General features: G+C 45.0%; 2 protein-coding genes across 2 annotated transcripts in view; one reads left to right on the forward strand and one right to left on the reverse strand.

The window, feature by feature from the left end:
- Positions 1-3,511: 3,511 nt before the first annotated feature.
- LOC130131390 (uncharacterized) lies at positions 3,512-14,585 on the reverse strand. The gene is made up of 5 exons (XM_056301068.1): positions 14,581-14,585; positions 14,226-14,383; positions 10,781-11,128; positions 7,687-7,853; positions 3,512-4,048 (listed from the first exon to the last, which is right to left on the reverse strand). The coding sequence occupies exons 1-5, from the start codon at positions 14,583-14,585 to the stop codon at positions 3,512-3,514; spliced, it is 1,215 nt and encodes a 404-aa protein (XP_056157043.1).
- A 4,605-nt stretch (positions 14,586-19,190) lies between these two features.
- obsl1a (obscurin like cytoskeletal adaptor 1a) overlaps positions 19,191-25,489 on the forward strand; it is a 31,267-nt gene continuing 24,968 nt past the window's right edge. The window contains exons 1-6 of the mRNA XM_056301024.1: positions 19,191-20,376; positions 21,403-21,672; positions 22,336-22,596; positions 23,575-23,880; positions 24,305-24,571; positions 24,664-24,939. Of these exons, the coding sequence (XP_056156999.1) occupies positions 19,191-20,376; positions 21,403-21,672; positions 22,336-22,596; positions 23,575-23,880; positions 24,305-24,571; positions 24,664-24,939 (2,566 nt within the window). The remainder of the gene's footprint in view (positions 20,377-21,402; positions 21,673-22,335; positions 22,597-23,574; positions 23,881-24,304; positions 24,572-24,663; positions 24,940-25,489) is intronic.

Here is a 25,489-nt window from a genome sequence, read left to right on the forward strand (position 1 = left end):
GTGTATGTATGCTGAATTGTATGAAGAAATTGTGGTTTGCAATGATTTAATCATCACCAGTGGATAAACGAGAATGTGCGACTGTCTCAACTCGGATATTTTGGATACAGCTGAGTGTGCAGTTCTCTAAAGTCTCGAGTGTGCAGTTATTTATGCAACACAACAGTACCGTGCTGTCATAACAGTGCTCATAACTTTTTATTTTTGTTGTTTTTAAAAAAATTTAATTTCTATTTAGACAGGAGGAAAGCTGAGAAGGAGCCAGTGTTGGGGCGACACCCATCCTGATGGGATTCAGCTTTGGTCACGTGACCCCAGAACTGCTCATCCATCGCTGAACAAACTGCAGTTTGTTTACGGAGTTTAAATTGATAGTAATTAATTTAAACAGACCAACTGGACCATGGCACCCTTCCAGGCATGATGCAGTACGACCCCTGTCATCCGACCCAGGCATGTGGTTGCAAACCACTCCAGCAGATTAGCGGTGGAGCGTAGATGTAACGGATTAAAAAGAAACCACGTGCACCACGTAAGCATGAAAGACTCTTAAAACATGATAGTAACACATTGGATTACTTTTCGATTACTTTTTTTTTTTATTTGGCAGTTCTTTTTTCGAAAAACTTTTTACATTATTTTTCAACAGATACCTGAACTTGAACTCCTCAACTAACATTGTTAAAGGTATTATTTTTTTGCCCAAACTGAATAGTGCAAAGTATTTTGCAACAGACACTCTACAACAGGGTGGCTAACCATGTGCCACGGAGACTTGGGGAGCCATGTGTATGCAGGTTTTCATGCCAGCCTGACTCCACAACAGGTGATTTCACTAGCTAGCAACCCTTCAACCAAAGAGGAAGCATGTGATTTCCTTGATACATTCTTCCTCTTTGGTTGGAGTGTTGCTAGTCAGTGAAATCACCTGTTGTGGAGTCCGGCTGGAATGAAAACCTGCATGCACATGGCTCTCCACGGCTTATGGTTTGCCACCCCTGCTCCAGGGTTGTAGTCGAGTCACTAAACCCCGAGGTCGAGTCTCAAGTCCCCAGTGTTCGAGTCCGATTCCCCAAAGAAGAGTCCGTGTCCCCATTCCCCAAGTCCAAGTCCGAGTCATCAATAGCTATCAATATCTTATGCCAAATTATTACGGCCTATTACAAAAAAACTAACGGAAACAAAAAAAAACCCAGTCATTATCAATTAACAAGTCCGAGTCCTCACCTCCAACGTCTGAGTCCGAATGCAGTCGATGCTTGAGTCCAAGTCTGAGTTATCAGTGCTCAAGTCCAAGTTGAATCACAAGTCCTGAAAATCAGGGCTCGAGTCGGACTCGAGTCCGAGTCCTGGACTCAAGTACTACTGCACTGCTCTACAAGCTTCGTTTGATATCGTTTATTTTGACCTTGAAAACTTATTTCCCAAATTGCTACGGGGCCGACACTGTACCAGATTTAGAGTCACAGGTTTGCAGGATTTCACATGATTACGGCTTAATGTGGAAAAATGTGACAATCATGTAAATTGAAATCAAGAGCCGGCATGCACGGTCCACCTGACGCTTATCAGTTCAGTATTCAAATCAATAACAGGAAATGACAATGTTGGATTCAGTACTTCAAAATTTCAGTCATGTGTTTAGCAACATTTTGTGGCAGATTGTGTTGGGAGTCAGAGTCGTGTGTGTGTGTGTGTGTGTGTGTGTGTGTGTGTGTGTGTGTGTGTGTGTGTGTGTGTTTGTGTGTTTGATGGGGGATCTGTCAGTCTTAGATGATTTCTTCTCTGCTTCTCTTCTCTTCTTCTCCCATGGAATGCAGGATTTAGGCCAGACCATAGACAGGTGCTCCGCTCCAGAGCCAACAAGTCTGAACAGGGGCTTTGCCAAATTCATGCAGAAGGATATTACCCCTGTGCTTATTTTTTGTGCATCAAAATGATAAGAACTACAAGTAAATCCTTTTTTACTCTGAAAGTGAGTCAAACAAATACTTTGGGTTTGCTGTGACCTGATTCAATCCCGTTTGAGTCACAAAACGCAGAATTGGTCATTGGCGTCATAATGAAAAGCCACCCAGCATCACTGCACCTGGAACGTGTTTCCATCACAGACAAGTTGGTTTTGTTTTGGGTTTTTTTCAGTCTCCATTTCCAAACAGGCTGAAGCAAAATCTATTCGTACGTATTTTATCATAATTCTCCGACTTGTCTTTTCTGCATCTCGTTACGCTGTTTTCCTCCATATTTAGTTTTACTGTTGTTCAGCTTCTTTTATCCAAATCTGCAAGTGAAGTGTCTTGACTTTTCATCCTGTGTTAGTTTCTGTGTTTAGTGTTGATTATGAGCAATACACGACAACATTAAGTTTACATGACCAAGGCCAGGTCTCATAGTCTGTGTCCCGTTTCATATTGAGTGATATTTGCTCTAAAATGTGTAATTTTTTGTGAATTATTTTACTAGAAAATAGACGAGCTTAACTCTGTGGTAACGTTTTTCAGGTCAGTTTATTAACTTTATAACAGAAGTAAAAAAGGTCACATCTTCTGGAGAAAATGCTTGCTGAAAAATAATAAGCAGGAGAGTAACAATAGTGTGCTTTGCTTGACAGCAAACGAATTAGTGGAGGAATTCCGTGGCCTACCAACACGGGGATCACTGGTTTGAATCTCCCGTGTTACCTCCGGCTTGGTCAGGCGTCCCTAGAGACACAATTGGCCGTGTCTGCATGTGTCCTGGTCGCTGCACTAGCGCCTCCTCTGGTTGGTCGGGGCACCTGTTCGGGGGGAGGGGGAACTGGGGGGAATAGCGTCCCACGCGCTACATCCCCCTGGGGAAACTCCTCACTGTCAGGTGAAAGAAGCGGCTGGTGACTCCACATGTATCGGAGGAGGCATGTGGTAGTCTGCAGCCCTCCTCGGCTCGGCAGAGGGGGTGGAGCAGCGACTGGGATGGCTCAGAATAGTGGGGTAATTGGCCGGATGCAATTAGGGAGAAAAAGGGGGGGGGTTAGTGGAGGAAAAGAGCACTTAATACATCACCAATGCTTTCATATAAGATCAACTTTATTCATTCAGTTGTTTTGTGCAGCAGCAAACAGGTGCAGACACATCAACAGTGCATGTAGAATAACAGCAAAAACACCCTTAATAGATAGAAATATAAATAATATGACTAATAAATATTAGTAGAGCTGTCTTGGATACAGATATGATGCTAAACATTGTATAAAGATAATTTTATTCGTTAACTATTACAACAGGAGATCGTTTATATCATCAGCAAACCTGTCTGCTTGTTTTATAGCATGTGTCCAAGAGAGAGAAAACCAGTCAGACAAACAGGCTGTAAAGCTGATGTCAACATCAGCCCAGTGGGGTAAAAACACAACTGAGGGTCAGAGCATTCTACGTCTGGACCATGTCACCATGTCTGTAGTACCATGTCATCGTCATGTGTGTTCCTGATACCTGCATGTTTCCTACCAGTAAACTTTTTGTTTAACCTGTCATCACATTAGCGCTCGGGTCCTCAATTCCTGTTCTCTCCATGACAGAACGCTCTGACCATTCTTGGACCCAGCAGACGCCACCCCTCCCCTTCCTGGGTTTCCCCCACAGCCGAGGGCCACCCCTGAGTTTTCCAGCAGCTGAGGCTGTCGTCCCTGAAATCCAGTGTCTGTTTGTCCTGAGACCTGCGGTTTTGTTCGTCTGCCCTGTGGTCCAGCGTGGCTGTTCCCGAATCCCACACGGCCAAAACCACCATTCCTGATTCCCATGTAGCTGAGGGCCGCGTCCGTGTCTTCCTTCGGCTGATGCTGCCATTCCGATTCCCCTGCAGTGAAGCTGCTGTCTGTCCGGGTCATCCCTGTGCTCCCCGCAGCTGAAGCCAGCGTTATGGCTGTCCTGAGGTTCCGTGTAGCCGAAGCTGCCGTTCCTGATTCCCCTGCAGCTGAGTGCCGCCTCTGAGTGTTTTCTCGTGGCTGAAGCTGCCGTTCCTGTTCTGATCCCCCCGCAGCGAAACTATGCTCCAGAACCCCCACGACCAGCTAGGACACCAGGTGGCATCCGCGGGAGGAGGGCAACATCATGGCTGCCCCCGGTTCTGGCTACTCCAGTCCTGTTTTTTTAGGTTTCTTGTCTTGTCTAGCCCTGCTCACAGCTGTTCACCTTGCCTTGATCCATGCCACAGTTGCCGATCTGACCCCCCCCCCCCCCCCCGCGACCAGCTAGGACACCAGGTGGGGTCAGTGAGAGAGGGGCTACTGTCATGGCTGCTCCCGGTTCCGGTCACTCCAGCCCTGGTTTCTACGTCAGGTGTCTTGTCCTGCTCTGACAACACCATCCCAGTCCTTTCTCCTATCCAGTTTTCCTCTGTTACCCATTTGTTCCAAAGCTGCTGTTGATTATTCAACCAAGTTTCTGTGTATTTAACTTTGGCTGTTGAGTCTGTTGGTTGTCAGAGCGTTCCACGACTGTACCATGTCACCATACCTGTACCATGTCACTGTCATGTTCTCGTCATGTGTGTTCCTGATAACCACATTTCATACCCGTCAACCCTTTTGTTTCCCCTGTTAAAAAAGAAAAAGAAAACAAAACCAAACTCAGTGAGGTTTTAACCTCTACTAGCTCCGTTTTAACAACATACAAGAGGAAAAGTTTGAAAAGTTCCCCTAGATGGTAGGTGTGTTAATGGGCTAAATGACTACATGATGACCCAGTGGTTATGGGTTCAACTCCTAATGGACTTGTCAGTCATTACAAATGTTGTTCAGGGAACTAAGGACGAGTAAAGCCTGGGTGCCACTACGAGATTTTTCAAGTCATAACAGATTTTGAGGCCAGCACATAATGACACGTAATGATAAAATTCAGTTTTTGGTGCTCTGCTGTGTGGAGAGCACACACACTTAACGATTGAGCCAAAACAGCACACCACGCACATTCCATTCATAGTCGATAACGACACTCCCGACTCGAACTCGGAAATCTCGCCAATCTCTTGTGATAAAACCTGGATCAGATGTGCCTTTCGCAGATGCCGCTGTGGCTGTTGTGTTGGCAATTACCTCTGTGATTGGTTATCAGTCATTCATACATGACAAGCCACAGACTGCATCCTCTGGGTCCCCCCTCCCCCCAAAACTACAGGTTATCGGATCAGATCAGTCCGTGAATACTGAACGTGTGATAATTGGGATTTGAAATTGGTGCGGCCATGTGCGGCTTCCGAGCAGACTCTTGGAATACCTCCCACAACAGGAGGATCTGGTAAGATGATCGTTAGAACAATGAAAAAGTCAGGACTAGTCGGAAGGGGGCATTGGGCCCAAACTTGGCTGAACTATCTCGTAGTGTGTGCCAGTGCTAAGACTCATTGGGTTCATCCAAATGAAATACTGGCACAATGGGTAGTGCTCCTTTGAGATATTGCAGGTGTACAGGTTCATTCATAATCTCTCAGACAACATCTTGGTGGTTCAGTGGTTGGTACTCTGCTGTAATATTGACAAGGTTATGGGTTGTTGTCCGGTGTCTGTCATTGTGTTGGGCTTTTGAAAGCTCACATTATATGCAGGTAGCACGTAATGATGCATTCAGAATCTTGCTCAAGATGGACAAGTGCAAGTTTGTGGCTTTTAACCTTCCCACTTTTCATGCTGGTGTTGAGGAATTTTATGTACAAATTTATCTGCTGATTAATTTATTCTAAGAATGTAATTATAATGCAATTAACTGAGCCTGCACAAAGTGACACAAGGAGGTACTCTTGTTTCTGGAAACATTGGCTCAAATGTCTGTATAGGTTTTAATAATTGTGGACTGCTGTTTTAGCTGTATTTTTGAGTTGTCCTGTGTTGTATTTATTAGTTTTTTTTTTTAATATGGGCTTACCTGTGTGTCTGAATAAAGTAAGATTTAAGCTAGAGGATTTGGACATTCATAAGCGCCCGGAGAACTATTGTAAGTGTGCAGAGGCTGTGGCGTAGTGGTATGTCTGCCGTACATACCTGGAAGTCTGTTGCTGTGTGTGGTGGCTGGCCGGTTCAAATCCCGTGAGGAGCGGGGAAAAAAAAAGCTGGCCGGGCGGGGAGAAATTTTGGGCTGCCAAAAGACCAGTAGGCCCAAAAACGATGCAAGATTTGAACCAGCGACCACACAGCAGCACACTTTCAGGTATGCACCAGAGACATACCACTGCGCCACGGCTTCTGCACACTTGAGGGGGTTCTCTGACAGGTTAAGAATATTCGACTTGGCTGTGATCGCTCAAAAGTACACCACAATGACAAGACACCGGACATCAACCCATAACCTTGTCAACATTACAGCAAGAGTACCAACCACTGAACCACCAAGTCCTCTGCACTCTGCAACATGCTGTCTTGAGAGTTTACGAACGAACCTGTACATCTGCAATCTCTCAAAGGACCACTAACCATTGTGCCCTATATTTTATTTCATGCTTGTGATTATTCCTTGTGATCATTATTGGATGTAGGCTTTGAAAAGTAAAGTTTAATGATTGTTGCTGGTCTAGAACCCACAACCTTGTCAACATCACAGGAGACTACTAACCACTGAACCACCAAGTCCTCTGCACACTTGAAGATGTTCTCTGAAAGCTTATGAGTATTCCCTTCAGATGTGAACTTTGGAAAGGAAAGTAGAAATTTATAAGCTGGTGTAGAACCCATAACCTTATATCAGGTTCACGGAGCATAAAGGAGACGCGTCAGGCATGATGTCCGGAACTAGAAAAATAATTTATTGCCCCATCCAGTCTCGGCTACACATCACACAGCTCCCCCTACGGGTGCCCATAAGTACCTAACACAACATCCCCCTTTCTGAGATGAAAAATTCAGTTTTTACTATTAATACAACTGACAAGAAATCAACATATCAATATCTGTAAGACTGAAACTCCGACAATAACATCGAATAAAATCACTTTTCTTTTCATCCAAGAGAATGTTTCCTTTTCTTTTCCTTACAAGAATACAATGTAATTTATCTTTTTACAGAAGATACAGAACTTTTTTTTTAACAACATAATTCAACAGAAATTTACATTTTTTTTTCTAAGGGGGGGGGGGTTAGACTGCCCCAGCCCTCAACTGAGTGAGGGGATTATTCTGCCCCTTTAACCACTCAGTGTGTCCCACAGCACCTGTTTAAGTTACAAAGTCTGTCAGGTGGAGTGGAGGACAACGTTACCTCACAGGGTACCTTCAGGCAGACCCAGTCTGTGGTTGGGGTGAGGTCTCACTGGAGACAGGTGTGGGGTCTGGGGGGGGGCACCATCTGCAGCTGTAATCTGCAGATCATCAGGTAGGTCGGCGGGCAGCTCAGGTGCTGCAGTGGCACTACTAGTGTTCTGCTGGCGTTGTGTTGTGCCAGGTGGTTTAATACATGGACCTGGTCTACAGTAAACTGGTCAAATGGTTGGACTATATGGAACAGATGAAACGAACTGCCTGGCAGGACAGAGACATCATGACACGTGTCCCTGGGTTGTCCATCATGACACAGGTCCCTGGGTTGTCCATCATGCAGTTGGAATGTCAGACATACCGTTAGGATCAGAGCTGAGGTCGAACTCAACATGTGCATGTCAGGGTATTCAGAGAAGTTTGCTTCCGCTTCTGCCCGAACCTGTGTGCCCGAATCACTGTGCTACCGGTCTGTCTGCCCGAACCACAGTGCCTCCTCCTGTGCTTTGGGGTGCTCTGCCCATGAGAAGGGGAGCGGGGAGGTGAACAGGAGGCGAGTCTTCAGGCTCCAGTCTGTTGGGTACTCTGTGCAGACAGGGGGAGCTATGGAACCAGGAGCACTGGCCTGGGGGCTCTGCTTGGAGAAAGAAGGGTGATAAAGAGAATGAGAAACAAAAGGATAGTTTCAGGACATAAATAGGCTGGTTGCAGAATTATCAATGAATGTGCACTCAGAGAGAAAAGGCAAAACAATAGCAAGGGAGGCTTTTCCCAAGTCCATTAAATATAACATCATAACTGCAAGTGAGCATTCAAGAGTGAAAGAGGCAGAGACATAAAGGCCCTGTTCACACCTGGCATTAAAATGGACCTTGGGTTATCTGATCACAAGTGGACAGCTCTTAGTACAGGTGTGAATGCACCAAGGACGCATTGAGAACGGATCGCTCAGACCACATTCGGAGATGGTCTGGGTCAAATATGGCCACAATCTTTTAGCAGTGTGTACGCAAATGTGTCCTGGGCCACATTGAAGGACTGCCTACTCAACTGACATCCTCTGCGTAAGCAATAGAAATAATAGCCAATAGAAAAAATATCTTGCGTGATTCTTCCAAGTGCAGAACTGTCAGAGGTGATGGACTAAATGCAAACTGAACTGCAGGTAACCATAAAGCAGCTGTATAGTGAATAAAAACACAGGCTGTCTGTCTGATGCTTGTTTCCCGAAGCCTCTTCTGGGTTTAGTTTTTTTTTTAACTTGTTTGTAATTTCTGACACACATCTGACCCACAATTGTGGAAGAGCCCTTACCCATTTGTACATTCAAGTTCAAGTTCATTTATCCACCGACCTTCTCAAACCCACTGGAATAATTAAATAATCTGAGCCTGAGTCGACGTGATCGGGTTCGAGCCTGACATGGTTCGGGTTGAGAATTACCAACTCTAGTGTTCAGACATTTACATTTTCACACATAACGAGTTTTAAGAATGAGTTTCAACTTTTGCTTTGTATTTTGAGCACAAAATGAAAGAAGGCAAACAATAGGAGCCTGGCGCTCCTGGCTTGCTCAGTTAATTTTCATCATCAATTATTTGTCTCTATCTGGCACAACATGCATTTGCTGTGTCCATGCCATTTTAATAACGAGGAACTATTTACCCACATATATCATGACACGTGTCCCTGGGTTGTCCATCATGCAGTCGGAATGTCAGACATACCGTTAGGATCAGAGCTGAGGTCGAGCTCAACATGAGCATGTCAGGGTATTCAGAGAAGTTTGCTTCCGCTTCTGCCCGAACCTGAACAAGGCCTGGCCCAACCACAACTCACCGGCTGTCTTCTCCAGCTCACTGAACTGAACTGCCCTGTACTGCACAGACTTGCTGGGATCACAGTCACATCAGCTCCTGCGTCGATCTTGAATGCTGTCTCTATGTCAGCTAAGTTCAGCTTTATCAGCCCCGGAGCTTCAGAATCTCCTGCATTAACGGAGCCTAAGAATGCAACGTCCTCTTCGCTGTCACTGTCGGCGGCCATGTCCTCTTCTCCTGCAGTGTTTGCTCGGCAGACTTGTGCATAACGCCCCCTTTTCTCGCAGAAGTTACAGACTGCATCGCGAGCCGGACACAGTTGCTTGCTATGCGCATCCTTCCCACATCTTTTGCATTGTGCACGGTATGACGTACTCTGTCTGGACTGGCGCCCTTGCCCCTCTCTGCTTCTCTCTCGCCCGCCGTTTCCCCAACTCGCACTAACAGCATCCACTTCTGTGCTTGCCTCTGCTGCTCTGAAGTTGCTTCTCAGCACGTCTTGCTGCTTTTAGACCTGCTCGCTCTGGCGCACCCTAACGACCGCTCTATCTGGCGTCACCTCCGGGTCCATGTACAGCTGCTCGGATAGCTTTTCATCTCGTAGCCCCGCTACTAGCCTATCACCAATCATCTCACTGTGTACTTCACCATAACCGCATGCTCTGCTAGGCAATGAAGTGCTGTAATAAAACCATCAGCTGTCTCACCTACTTCTTGGTCGTCTCTGATTAAACTCAGCCCGTTCAAATATCACATTCACCACCCGTACTACAAAGGGCGCATCGAACCTGGCCTTCACCGCGCCGTCCGCGTCCGCTTCATCTGGCGTGAGGCGGAGTGAAGTCAGCGCCTCCTCTGCCTCTACTCCCATAGTGTATATAAGGGCGTTGACCTGGTTCTCTTCGGACTGCCGCTCCAAGCCTGAAGCTATACGGAACCTCTCGAAGCTCTGAATCCATCCCGGCCCCTCCCCTGGCTTGCTGACATTGAATTGCGCCGGTAGAGGAACTTGAAAACGGTCCATCGTCTCCCCTCGTGTGGACGCTAGCTCGCGCTGTGACCAGCGTCCCAACGCTAGTTAGCTTCGAAGCTCGCTAGCTACCGTGCACACACCACCGAGGCTCCGGTTATTAACCCCGTTGCTAGCTCCTTTTTTTTCCTTCTAGCACAAACGCCGAGATATCTTCATCCCAGTACATGCAAGCGGCTTACGGTGACCACTTCTGACACCATGTTACGTCAGGTTCACGGAGCGTAAAGGAGACGCGTCAGGCGTGACGCCCGGAAACAGAAAGATCCTTTATTTCCCCGCCCAGTCTCGGTTATGTACCCCACAGCTCCCCCTACAGGTGCCCATAAGTACCTAACACAACAACCTTGTTAAGGACTAGCCTCGGAGCCGTCAGGACCTTCACGTGGCGGACAAATGTTGTCTGAAAGCTTATGAATATTTGGCTTTGAAAAGTAAAGTAGAACTTCTGATGCTGGTCAAGAACACGTGACCTTGTCAGCACTGTGGTAGAGGCCTGACTGCGGGAGCAGCACGTCCTCTGGGAGCTTATGAATATTCCATGACACAGATGAGCTTTCAAAACGCCACCAGAATGACAGACGCGGGTCTAGAATCCATAACCTAGTCAATATTGCAGCGGAGCCGTTTTTTCCTTTTATTATCAAAAATACATATCTTCAAATCCACACTTCTTTTATATCTACATATTTACACCAATTTATACATAACCCAATAATATAGGACGTGGAGAAAATAAGCAAAATACAACACATCGGCCATCCGGAGGGAGCGCGGAGTAGAGCCGCTGCTCCTTCGCATCGAAAGGTGCCAGATGAGGTGGTTCGGGCATCTGATTAGGATGCCTCCTGGGCGCCTTCCTTTGGGGGTTTTCTAGGCAAGTCCAACTGGGAGGAGACCCCGGGGTAGACCCAGAACTCGCTGGAGGGACTACATGTCCAATCTGACCTGGGAACACCTTGGGACCCGAGGAGGCGCTGGAGGGCGTTGCTGGGGAGAGGGACGTCTGGAGCGCCCTACTTAGCTTGCTGCCACCGCGACCCGACCCTGGAGAAGCGTCTGAAGATGAATGAATTAATGAATGAATGAATGAATGAATGGATGGATGAATGAACACCACATACATCTTTAAACCAATAAGACAAATAATAGTGAGGTAGTCAGAGCACTTTAAATACCTCCAACACACCGACCCCACACTAAATCAAGGAAATCAAATATTAAAACACAGCTAGACAAGACCAAAAAAAAGCTGAACCACTAACTCTTCCTACTTGTTGTATACCTTGGCACATTTCAATATTTCCTCTGGATGTCTTGATGCATGCTCAATGATCCAGGTAGGAAAACCCAGAAAGGTGAGTCAGTTCATCAGCTATCGTTTGTTTTCCACCATTTCCTCCACGTAGAGAAAATTAATTAAGCCTGTTTGGAAATGAAGCGAGACTGAACAAAACAAAAAAACAAAAACCCATGTCTGTGATGAAAACACGTGTCAGGTGCAGTAATGTAATACGAAAAGGTTGACAGTGAAATAAAAGTCAATCATAAACCCAACTGCCGTTTTTCTTAAAGTTCATGCACATTCTTCTTCTGTATGAATCCCGTCTATGGCCAAAATAACGAATTTAAAGACAGACCCTCTGGAAAATGCCAATGAGGAAATGACAAATAGACCCAATGCATTTACCCGGTTGCTGTCACAGCATTGTAAGTTGGTGACAGATGTACCGTTAGGGGGGAACGCTGGTTTGAACGGGGAGTCAAAAGAGGCCATCTATGTATGTGAAGAGGGAACGAGCATCCCTGAACCGAGGGGGTATATTTATAAGGGCGGGGACACCTGCAGCCAGTTGAGCCTGAAGAGGTCACTTAGATAAGTGATGAAACGTTTCTCCCACTAAACGTTATGTCCAGATGAACTGATTTAACTTCCTGGGGACGGACACACACACACACACACACACACACACACACACACACACACACACACACACACACACACACACACACACACACACACACACACACACACACACACACACACACACACACACACACACACACACACACACACACAGATGAATCCAACTAGCAACAAAATCTGCCACAAACTTTTGTTAAACACATTGTAGAGCTCAACGTGACATATCATTTCCATGTCAAACATTTTATTTAACTAGCAACTCTTCCTACCTGAGGTTTTTACAGCCTCCTCTTGTCTACTCACAAGTTCCAACAAGTGATGATGGACTTTGGCCAGAAGGGGACACTGCTGAGATGGACAAAAAGTAGTATCAGGATAGAACAGAACCCAAACCTGTGTCTTATTCAAGAAATATGGAAATTAAAGCACTTTCAAACTCCCTTTACTTTTACTCATGCAGATTTCCAGTGAAAACCCAAATGAGAAAGAGAGAGAGAGAAAGAGAGAGAGAGAGAGAGAGAGAGAGAGAGAGAGAGAGAGAGAGAGAGAGAGAGAGAGAGAGAGAGAGAGAGAGTCTATTTGTTTTACAGCACACACTCAACACACATGCAGGGAGTGGTGGCCCCTTCTGCATTTCCCATCCTTGCTGTGCTCCCTCCAGGGGCAGGCAGGAGCAGTGGGCAGCCCTTTCCTTTGGTGCATGGGGACCAGTTCCAGAAGGATATCCATGTCATGGTCAGGGACAGGGCAGGAGAGTCTTCTGCATGTTTTTATTGATTACATTTGTCAATTTTGATAGGAAATTCCCTACTGCAGTAATATCACAAATTTGTTCAAACATTTAAAGCAACAATAAGTGATATTTTTGATATTAACAATGAATCAAATGACTCCCTGTAATGTGGAATGAGTACTTGTACTGCTGATCGCATTGTGAGGGAGCGTGTCTATGTTCCCCTCGGGGGATTTCCCCTGGGGGATGAATAAAGTATTTCTGATTCCTCCGGGGGCTCCGGTTTCCTCCTACAGTCCAAACACATGTAGGTCAGGTGAAACAGCCATACTAAATTGCCCCTAGGTATGAGTGTGTGTGTGTGTGTGTGTGTGTGTGTGTGTGTGTGTGTGTGTGTGTGTATATGTCGGCCTTGTGTGATGGCCTGGCAGCCTGTCCAGGGTGTCTCTCCGCCTGCCGCCCAATGTCTGCTGGGATAGGCTCCAGCATCCCCGCGACCAGGATAAGCGGTTTGGATAATGGATGGATGATTCGGACTCCTGAACCCTAACCCAACCTTAGAAGAAGGTTGTGCCTCTCTGGTCTCAGCTCTGAAGTCTATCTGAAAGAGCTGGACCTGAGCTACAACAGCCCAGGAGATTCAGGAGAGAAGCTGCTCTCTGCTGGACTTCAGGATCCATAGTGGAGACTGAACACTCAGGTATGGAGCTTGCTGACACTCACCACTAATGTCCTTTACAAGTATTTTTTTTCTTCACTCCTACTCTGATGGTGCATAATATTAATTCATTTTTAAGTGGATATGACCAATACTGGATGGAAAATCCTTCCAATTGAAGTTTATTAAATGGAGAGTATGCTGGTCTGACTGCGTTTATCCTCCACTCCCAGACTAGACCATGGTGGAGCGCAGAGGTTGAAACCAGGCCTGAAGAAGTGCAAGTGTCTGTATAGTATATTCGTGAAAACAAAACAGCTCATATTCCGCTATTTAGATTGAAAGTCTATCTACACAGCAGTGTGTGACATCCAATCATTCAAATCCTCCTGGGAATGGTTGGTCCTGGCAAGAAATTAACCGTCCGTCCATCCATGAATCAATCAATCCACAAAGAATGATGAGGAGGAATGTTAGATCAACAACCGCTGCAGTATTGTGTCTTGTTCCATCAGATGCCAGTTAACTGCCACTCAACCCAAACACAGCAAACAGAAACCTCTCTGTCTGAGGACAACAGGAAGGTGACAGGAGCCAGAAAGAATCAGTCGTACCCTCGTCATCCACAGAGACCTGACTCCCTATTCCGGGTTCTATGTAGACAGGGTCTGACTGAGCGCTGATACATCGAGGTAAGGGTGGAAGGGATGGGTTTTTATAGGAATGACTTACAGAGGAATCGGGAGAAGAGGAGGAGGAGGAGGTGAGTGTAATGAAAAGTCCTGCGCTGTGATCGTTACACTGCTTGTCATAATAAAAGAGAAACAGAGACACTTACCACCTAGCTGGCTCTGACAGGGTAGGAGTGTATCTGGACTGGTCTGCTGGAACTCTGTCCTTCTACAGGGTCTCCTCTGACACACTGACCCACCTTCACCTCCATGGTCACTGAACCCCTCCAGCCCGGCTGTTGGTTTAGGATAGGGTGGTGGGACTCTTCAGTGTCTCTGTGTCAGATGAGGTGTAGACGCGTCACACTCCTGCCCAAAGTCAGCTGCTGGAATAATATTTCACGAACACACACACACACACACACACACACACACACACACACACACACACACACACACACACACACACACACACACACACACACACACACACACACACACCTTCAAAGTAAAAGTACACACCCCATGGCATCGAGTTAGTTGTAAGTTGTTGCATGTGATGAGGAACAGTTGTCCAAAACAGTAAATATGCAATGTTGATTTAAAACCATCACATAAAGGATCCTTAGACCTGGGAAAAGATGTTTTACTGTCTTAGAGCAGTGATTGACTAAAGTGGGCCTTTACAACCAGGAGGGGAGTAGATTAGAATAAAAAAAACAGGGTCAGTCAAACCGATTTTGAGCATCAGCAACTCAACAGAGGTAAATTCCTCAGTGTTTCCAGACCGACGCCGGAAATGGTATGCAAACGCAGCCGCCAGTCCCCTGCCATGACCAGACGTCCTTGACTCATCGGTAAACTCTTATAGTCTGCAGCCACGGGGCACAATTAATTCAAGGTACATAAATTGCTGGGCTTTAATTATGTTCCAGTGAGGAAAAGAAAGTCCAGAGAGTTTGACGCAAGGATGAAAGTCCTTCCCTCTGTTGGTGATGGGTCTACAGAATAGAATAGAACTTTATTGTCCGGCCAAAGTGTAAAAATGTCTCTAGCTTACAAATGCACAACATAAAATCAGCCTGAAAAACTAGGTGAAATATTGTGTTGCAATGATGTAATCATCATACTGGCGTTTGGTACCAATGTATAACCTTGCAGCAAAGTGACGCTAACGCTCTTGATTCTTGACGCGGTGGTCATACCGAACAGCTGCTGAGGGATGACTGGCTCCGGGAGAATGTCAGAGGTACCAGCTGCCTTACTTGGACTGGCCCCTGTGTTGTTTGTGACTACTCCCAATAACACCTTAATTCATCAAGCAAACTCTTATGCCGATGCATGTTTCTTAGCTGAGGTCATTTTCTGCTGTTGACCTTAAAACTATTCATATCCGCGTCTTCATCCAGACAAGGTTATTCTATTCTATGGCCCTTCAGTGGTTTGGAGCAGAACCCTTAACAATGTTTAAAGTGAATGTAGGAAAGAGCCAAAAGGAAAGACGGCAAAATATTCCCTATGACGAAGACAAGAGAAACTTGGTGGATCATAATGCGGCGTCGATAAGATGCAGGTTTGTTTTGGAAATGCACGTCAAATACCGTCACCCTCATGACAATACAGTGATCGGAGCTATGTGACCTCCGCTAAAGGTCAAATATCTATGACAACAGTTTGCAGCGTGTATGTGTATCAGTGACTTTGGTTGTCTCATGCACTCTACTTGCAGCGATAGCTTAACTTCTTATCATCTGAGAATGTGAGGAATGTGTGTGTCAACGCCAGATTCAAACCTACATGACAGGGAAAACAGGAGGCCGTTGCCCACCATAAGCACAAGTTTCTTTTGGTTTTACTGGTTTGGAGTCAGGTCAGTTCAACAGCTATGTTTTTACCACCCTCAAACTATTCAACAGCTATGTTTTTACAACCCTTGAAATATTCAACAGCTATGTTTTTACCACCCTCAAACTATTTAACAGCTGTTTTTACAACCCTCAAAATATTCAATAGCTATGTTTTTACCACCCTCAAACTATTTAACAGCTATGTTTTTACAACCCTCAAAATAATCCAAAGCTATGTTTTTACCACCCTCAAAATATTCCACAGCTATGTTTTTACCACCCTCAAAATATTCAACAGCTATGTTTTTAACACCCTCAAAATTAGCTTATATGAATACAATTATAGCAATTACCTGAATTTTACTTTCCATTATCAATGTCCCATACATTCCAAGAGTGGTCCATGTGGTTGGCTTTATCACAGATAGATAGTTTATTGTTATCAGAGAGGATTTCTCTTGCATGGCCATTGCATGTTACATATAACATAACAGACAGACTTAAACGCAGCATTCTTAAAAGGGGCTTTGTGTGATTCTGTATGAATCCCTACTCTGTCATTCAGTGAAGTCTTTTGGGGGACTGGAGGGTCAAACTCCAACATCTTCATTGGTTGTCAACTCATAAGAATAGTAAATGATTTTGCATATTTGTGAGATAAAGTTAATCATAATACTAGTTTCAACAATTCAGATGCACTTTGTACTACTATTGTACAGCATTCAAAATCAGATTTCATCACATTTATTTTTGAGTCCTTTAGAAACCTTTTACTTCTCTAAATTCAGACCATGCTCTTTTGCCTACTTTAAAAATAAATGTAAAAATGTTATGTTCGAATTTATGTGTCGATTAATTGATTCCAAGAGTGTAATTATAATGTTCTTAACTGAGCCTACACAAAGTGACATAAGGTACTCCTCTTGTTTCTGGAAACATTGGAACAAATGTCTGTATAGGTTTTAATCATTGTGGAATTGTGAACTGCGATTAACTATATTTTGTGTTGTTGTCCTGTGTTGTATTTTTGTTGTTTTGTTTTTTTTTTAAAATATGGACCTATGTGTCTGAATAAAGTAAGATTTGATTGAAATAGCAATGGAGTAAAGTAACCCTTAGATCCTGCCTAGAGAATACATCAATGTCTGAGCTTTTTTACAGTCATCTAGGTGCTTCTAGGTGCTGCAACCACCAAGCAGGTATTTGTGAGATACCAACATGTAATGGGTGATCTATTGCTGTTTTCAGCTACGGCACACTTAACAAAACCCACGGTAACATTCATCATGCTGGAGGATCCAGAGCTCGGGCAGATGGGGTGTCCTTGTTTGTAATGCAGGGTGCCTGTTAAGCTGGCTGATCCATCCCAGAGTTTGTCCTGCCCTCTATCTTTAGTCAGCCACCGTCTGTGAATGGAGTGCCTAACTTTATCTGCCCCACTGTCATCGAAGCCGTTGGTATTTTTAGGGGGTGGCTTGCATTGGAAGCAGCTGCGAAAGCATTTAATGCCCGCCTCATCTCACCCCCCACCCCCCCAACCCTCAACTCTCTCTCTCTTTCCCTCTCTGACAATGACAGTATCAGGGCACCACTGGACCGGATGACGCATAGACCAAGCACTTAGTGTCAACAAGTGTGGTCATTTTTCCCCGAGCCTCATTACAACCTGCTACCTGACGCCAAAGCAACAGAGACCGACCACGGCAAACCACGCAAGGAGTCATCTGGTTATTTATAAGGGGGAGTGTTTTAAGTTTTATCGCCCCCCCAAACGCTTTGAATTGGAATGACCAGTATTCAGAATCCTTGAGGTGAAGCTTTCCAGAGGGCGAAATTAAACGGGCGGACTAAAAGTCATCAGGTACAACAGGAACTGAATTGTCCCCAGGAGCGAGATCACTGTACGGCTGCACCGCACAAGCAGAAGTTGGCCATTTTCAGGGGCCGCGGGAATTATTCTGGAAAGGGGTCATAGGTCATTCTAACCGAATCTCTGCGGAGGAGACAAGGGTCAATATCTGCTTGAACTGTTTGAAGATACCCTCTTAAGCAAACAGGACAATTATAGCATCAGAATGCTGTAAAAGGACGGATACACCACATCCACCGGTAAGTTCAGCCAAAGGAGATAATGAGCTGAATTATTTAGATAGGCCATATTAGTTAAAGGTTAATTTTTTGGAACATTTACAAGCTGGAGTGTGTTCATTTTGTTTTAAAGATATTTTTTCCAAGAAATTATCCTATCACAAGCCTTTGCCCTCATGGAGAAACATAACTTTTTTTCTGCATGAGCTTGCTGCCGAGTCAGTTTACATGCCTGACAGTCAGTCTGAAATGTATTGCGTCACTTCTTGTCGAGATAAAGTCCTTATCTCCTAAGACAATATGCATCAACTGTGATAGTCTGGACCTTAAAGAGAGAATAGTTATTAAGGGTTTAATAGAGGGAATAGTCACAACTCCCCATAGCCACATGGGTGTGGGATCTCGCCCACCGACTGCTACCAGATCGATTAAAAGAGGACTAAATAATTAAACATGAAATAGGTAGTTGAGGTGATATACTTTACTAATTGGGCCGATGATGAATCGCAGAGCTGAAGACAACATGAAAACAACGTGTTGCAACATTTCTGGATTTGCCATATTGGTATTTAGGATCGAGCGATATCGATGGGGAAGGACACGGTTGATATTAATGTGGCGCCACATGTGTCTTAATGACTTCAGGTGTGTCAGCCTCATAAGCCTCTGCGCTCTTTGGCACATGGGCTCTGGTGTGTCTTTTTTTGGACAGACTACTTTATAAATACACACTTCAATGAGTAACAGCACCAGCTGTGAGACTTGTGAACTGACAGGGGTTTAAGTTTGTTCAAAACTCTTAACTAGTGTGCTTAGCCACAAAGAAACCATTTAAAACGGCCTCCTTTTGTCTGCCCCTTGAGTTGAATGAGCTCAGCCGATCTGGTGGCAGCATAGTCCATTTTGGAAGACATCCCTGCCTTTCTTTCCACGTCCCAGACGACGGGCTATCAGATGGGCTATGTCAGTCAGGAGAGACAGAAAACTTCATAAAAGCCAACATTGTTTTTTTTTCAATCTCACAGAAAACAAAAAGGGATTTGTATATCAAACTGCATTTAAAACGTGTCAACTTAAATTTGTGTATTTTTCTCTTTGCAGTAGCAGACTGAAGAGAGCAGCAGGACCTTGAGAGGACATCTAGCATTCCACCCCCCAGTCTTCAACATAAAAGAGTCAGACACAAAAGAGGTCAGTATGGACATCTTTGGAGGTGCCCCTCGTGTGCTGGGTTACCCTCGTCCCGTGGTGGCCCAGTGGGGAACCGATGCCACACTCAAGTGCCAGATCGGTGGGGACCCCCGTCCTGATGTGGTATGGGAGCGTAAGAACGTCCAGATCTTGTCTGAGGGACGATACATGCTCTCAGAGGACGGAAAAGCGTACTTGCTCACCATCACTGGAGTCACCCCGGAGGATGTTGGCCAGTACACCTGCAAGGCAAAGAATAGCATTGGCGAAACCTATGCGGCAGCCTCCCTGAAAGTGGAGGGAGAAGCCCCAAAGACGGTGGGGCAACAAAGGCACACAGAGGTCCACGGTGCGACACAATCATCGCAAGAAAATGGAGAAATAGTAAGACACCTCAATGGATACTCCAAGGAGCAGCCGAATGTGTCTCTTTCTCAAAATGGAGGGCCGTTGAACGGGGAACTGGACAAGTGGAGAGGTGAGGACGATGTGGAATTGATGTCAGATAACAAACCCCGTTTCCTCATCAAGCCCCTCTCCTTGCGTGTGGACCGGGGCGAGGATGCATCCTTCTCCTGCAAGCTCTGGGGCACGCCTCTGCCCGAGGTCATCTGGGAGAAAGATGGCAAGAAGCTGGGTGACATCTTTGAGAGTGCCCACTTCAGCATGAGCAGTCAAGATGGCGGCTGGTTCCAGCTCAGGATCTACAGCACGCGCATGCCCGACAAAGGCGTGTACACTTGCAAGGCCGTCAACTGCCATGGTCAGGCCCTGGTGGGTGCCGTCCTTCTTGTTGAGCCAGTCCCGGAGCGAGAGGACAGTAAGATGTCCTCAGTCGGCCACACCAACAGCCAGCTGTCGCGGAAGGAGGCGAGGGGTGGGAGACACAGTTTGTCGAGATATGCAGAGGAACCGCCCGTCAACGTGGCTAAAGTAAAAAAATTTGCAGTGGCGGAGGGGAAACACGCCAAGTTTCGCTGCTTCGTGACGGGGAAGCCGAAGCCTGAGATCATCTGGAAGAAGGATGGCGTGCCCTTGGAGCCCGGGAGGCGTCATCTGATTTTTGAGGATAGAGAGGGTTACTACACTTTAAAGGTTCTGTACTGTAAGGTGAAGGATACCGGGCTTTACGTGTGTGCGGCATCAAACGCTTTGGGACACACCCTGAGCGCCGTTCACCTGTCTGTCAAAGGTAAGCTATGCTTCCTTCTTCATGGGAATACACGCACAGCACGCCACATAACTGGGAGGATCTTTTTAAAATGCTGAATCTGGGTTGGAGATGTATCTGATGTAAAGTGGTATGACTTGACTTGCTGTAGACGAGAACTACCGAAGTTGGTGGGCGGAGATGTCACTTATTACTTTTACCAAACGTCGTGGAGCTATTCATATAATTTAGTTCAATATAACAATGTATTAAATAAGTTATGCGGTGGTAAAAAAGGTGAATTGGTCAAGAGAAAAATGCCACTAAACTCTCAATAAATAAGTATTATTTGGTATTAAAATAAATGAATGAATGAACAAAACAAAGAATAATAATATGAAAGTTATTTTTTTTAATTGTATATAGCAGTTTAATGCATCCATGAAGGCCTTTTAGATTGCCTGAGAGAAATTTTAGGTAATTAAAAAAAAAAACTTGAAATAATTTACTGTTATTGCCACTTTTTTTTCTTTTTACTAACGTCAATTTTAAAAGGTATTTTGGGGAAGAATCGGGTTTTTTGTAAGCAATACGTATTGTAGATGACCCGTATGAAGTCATATGTTGTACTTACTGTGGCTAATGGCTCTGCAGGATCAACACCGTGTTCACTTTCTAATTGGTAATTGTTTTGTCCTGATCCACACATAATGGGTGAATAATGCTCGGGTCACATAGTTCTCATTCACAGGCTTGCACTTTGCCAGCTGGAAATGTCAGCCGAGTAAATTTCGTCTCGTGTTTGCATGCTAGCCCTTCATACGCAGCAGAAAATACTTTATTGAGGCCTGTTGACTGAGTCCAGTGCTGGACAGGAGGTTCGTAGGTTAAACCGGAAATATTTTTTTAATGTTAATATTGTTGAATAATAACTAACCCTGAAAAACAGAGTGCTGAAGTTCATGAATTTAACCGGGGCGAGGTCAGTATCAGTCTACATTTTGTATACACTACGCTCTATGGCCGAACACATTACAGAACACCCCCTAAACTTAAATCTGTTCCCAGGTCCGCCGGTGCGGTTCAAACGTGCATTAAAAGACATAGAGGTGAGGGAGAGGGACGTAGCGGTGCTGGAGTGCGAGGTCCCTGAGGAGTCCACCCCAACCACGTGGTACCTGGAGGACCAGAGGCTGATGCCCAGTAGTAAATATTGGATTGAACAGAAAGGAACCAAACGAAGACTCACAATCCATGACGTGGGTGCAGACGACGATGGAGTCTATCTCTGTGAGATGCCCAGTGGGGGGAAGAGCATTGCAGAGCTTGCGGTGAAAGGTATACTCTTCCAAAACGGTATTTCTTTAAGATGAATTATGGTTCATATGCAGCCTCATTTCGTGATTACATAAGCCTATTTATTGTATAGCCAATATATTGGCCATGAAATATTTACATTATCATCATATCAGAATATTACTTCCATTACACGGCAAGCATTAACACGTTTTTACTATGGAATAACTGCATTGGGACTGATTTGGTGGAAAGTTACCCAAAGTGATATAATGAGTTTTTGATTATGTATTTTTATTTAAATAATGTATCAGGATATATTAGGCTAGGATTACAATAACAACATGATAAATTTAAAAAAAATAATGAAAACTCTCACATGCACTCAGCAGCTTTACCTGTACCCCCGTCCATAGGGTTAGTGGTTGCGTCAGGTTGGGCAGCCGATGTAAAACCTTTGCCAAATCAGAGTGCGGATTGCATACAAGACCATACTGGATCGGTCGAGGCCGGCTCGATCAAGGCCCGGGTTACCAACAGCCGCCATTGGTGCTCTGCCCTCACAGGGTACCGATGGAAACTGTAAAATCCGATGTGGTGACCCCTGAGAAACAGGGAATAAGCAAAAAGAAGAAGAAGAAGATGAATGAAAACTCGCACAGTAAAGTGGTGCAACATTTCTATGGCTGTTTTTCCTCCCCACAGGCACTATTGTGCGTAAGCTTCCTCGCAAGCTGGAAGTGTTGGAGGGTGAAAACGCTGCGTTCTGTGTGGAGGTGGAAGAGGACGACATGGAGGTCCACTGGTACAAAGATGGCCTGAAGCTACATGAGACTCACCAGACGATTCTGAAGTCTTTTGGGAAAACCCACATCCTGGTGTTTGTCAACGTAGCCTATCAAGACACGGGGGCAGTGACCTTCGTCACTGGGAGATCCAGGACTTCATCACGCCTAAAGGTGAAAGGTAAGATTAGAAAGCATTGATAGAGCGCATCCAGAAAACATTTTTGGAGCTGAAATCTGTGATTTCTCTGATCTTTCCCTCCCTCTGGTAGTGAGAACTACAAACAAGGTGTAGCAGCTACTGTGGTTCATGTGCCGTCAGCTCAGCAGTAAAACAGTTCCCACCCTTGTAAACATGGCATCCCCGGACCAATGCTAACACAGACAATATTACAAACTATATCGAACACTATGGGAACATGCTGTAATGTAATATTGATTATAGAATTGTTAGATTAGCTGTCCAACAGAATCATTACCACATAATCATTACGTTTCAATCCTTTTTGCTGTCTGAGTAACAACTGGTTTGCCGTTGCACCAGTGTTCATCCTACCTGGTTCAAAATTCAACAGTGGTATATGGAGAAAGTCTCCGACCAAGATACCAGTTAGAATCATATAACCAGGGTGTCCGGGTGGCGTAGCGGTCTATTCCGTTGCCTACCACCACGGGGATCTCCGGTTCGAATCCCTGTGTAACCTCCGGCTTGGTCGGGTGTCCCTACGGACACAATTGGCCGTGTCTGCAGGTGGGAAGCCGGATGTGAGTATGTGTCCTGGTCACTGCACTAGCGCCTCCTCTGGTTGGTCGGCACATAAATTCGGAGTTAAAGCACAGTCTCAGCTGAATCCTCTTCATTTCTATGATTTTAAAGATTTAAATCCAGGCGACATATTAACATGAATTCTACTAAAGTTTAGACACATTGGATTTTATTCTCTAGCCAGTCACCTGATGCTCTTAGCCAGCTGGTAGGAGGTCGTTGTCACATCAGTCAAACAACTAAATGGCTCAGACACACTTTTACCGTTTCTGGGATTAACACTGTTACATTTCATCAACTGATAGTCTATCTAACCACAGCACCATCCTACCACCATTGTTCTGATTGGTCACATTATTTGTTGGTTTCCACCGTTTTCTGTGTGTTATCAAGCCGCTAGACACAGTCCACCCATCTGCCCCGTGGGAGTCAAGATGGATGTAGAGAGACCCAACAGTGCCCTCCTCACCTGGGTGCCTGCCGCCACCACCAAAACCACCACCAGGTCCATATTTGTTGTGGAGATGCAGGAGGAAGGCTCGCAGGAGTGGCAGAAGTGTTTCACCTCAGAAAGTGCTGCCTCAGTGGAGGTCTCGGGTGACAGCGTGCCATGTGAGGGAAACTACCGCTTCCGTGTCTGTTGCATCAACAAATACGGGCGAAGCGGTCATGTGGAGTTTCCCAAAGTTGTCCATCTGGGTGGGTGGTTAATTTTAAAGTGCTATTACTATGAGAGCATTTTGTTGTTGTTGTTAGTAGTTGGAAACTGATCTAGCCATGTTATAGTGAGCTGAAATCTCAGATGAATCCCAGCTGTTAGATCTACTTATCAATCCTCTGTCAAATCAGATTGGATTCACTGCTGCTTTTTGCCAAAAATCTCGATTCTTAAAAAAAAAACCATTTGAAACTCATAATACTGAGCCCTTTGGGCTTGATGTAAATGTGGCCTTCACATACTTTGAACTGGATTGTAAAACTTGCTCAGTCCACAAAAGGATCATGCAAACCTCTAATTTAAATAATGTAAAAATCACCAAAAGCCAAGGTATGAGGTTTACGTGTACGTTTTATAGGTTCAACAGTAATATAGTTTAGATTTTGTTCACTATTTTTTTCCTAGTCCCAGGGCCCAAGATTCGCAGCCAGCTCCAAAGTACTGAAGTCATGGAGGGAGAAGAAGCAAAGTTCTCCATTGAACTGTCTGCTGCAATGACTGGAACCTGGTTTTTGAATAGCACTCAGCTGCAGAGCGGAGGACGATTTACGATATGTCATTCCCAAACACAGCATTCACTGGTCATCTGTGAGACGCAGGCGACAGACGATTCAGCTGAGATCACTTTCATTGCCAACGGAGTCCGAGATTCGGCAGTTCTCAAGGTTAAACGTAGGTGTTAAGTCCATTTGTCTGATTTCTTTCACTGATACGTTATGTGGTGACAGGTATTTAAGAGTTTAACTCTCCTCATTATCTTACAGCTGCGGTGGTGAAGTTCAACCCTGTGTCAGAACCAGACAGCAATAAGAGGGTAGAAACCGGTGATCCTGTTGTCCTCTACTGCGAAGTCAGCCACTCCTTCGCAGAAGTACACTGGTTCAAAGATGGGGTAGCGCTCAAGACAGCTGATGGCCTCAGCATTCAGTCTGAGGGGAATATGAGGAGGATTGTGATCCAGTCAGCAGAGGCGTCTGACTCTGGAGTATATACCTGTGAAACTTCAGGGGAAGTCATTCAGTTCCATGTTGAGGTTGCAGGTGGGTGTGGGTTGTGTGTAGGGTTAATTCAAGTTAGGTATTTAACTTAGATCTACAACATATACTTTACAGCAAAATCAACATTGCTATAAAGACCAGAGAGTTTTTTTGGCTTTTGCATTGTCTTCCCATCTATTTTCATAGTCTTCCATTTAATTGGTGCTTTCATGCCATCCCAGTTCCATCCAGCCCATGCAAAGTAGTATCATGCTAATTCATTGAAGTATCCATATTGACAAAACACTAAAAGCTCACTTGAGGTAATTTCATTCCAAAATGGAATCCATTTTGAAAAATAACTGAAAATCACTGAACATTTTTACTTAGTACACACACCATTTAGACAGTACTATTCACAAACAGAGGTCTTCAATGATCGACCATCTAGTGCCATTTCTTAATGAACTGTATTTTTAGGCCAACAATTGTTAATATTTGTGATATCTCACTTTGGAATGAAACCATTAATTTAAATGAAAACTTCTGTATTTTGTAACCTAAGCCCTATTTTCCTGTTGTCAGGAGTCAAACCAATCGGTGGGGGGGCAGA

Source organism: Lampris incognitus, chromosome 21, assembly GCF_029633865.1.
Source record: "Lampris incognitus isolate fLamInc1 chromosome 21, fLamInc1.hap2, whole genome shotgun sequence".
Lineage (NCBI taxonomy): Eukaryota > Metazoa > Chordata > Actinopteri > Lampriformes > Lampridae > Lampris > Lampris incognitus.

Coding starts and splice junctions, on each gene's coding strand:
- LOC130131390 (XM_056301068.1), bottom strand. Junction 11,129..14,225: donor CTGTCAGAGCCAGCTAGGTG/GTAAGTGTCTCT, acceptor ATTCATCTTCAG/ACGCTTCTCCAGGGTCGGGT. Junction 7,854..10,780: donor TCCACGTCCTATATTATTGG/GTTATGTATAAA, acceptor TTCTCCAAGCAG/AGCCCCCAGGCCAGTGCTCC.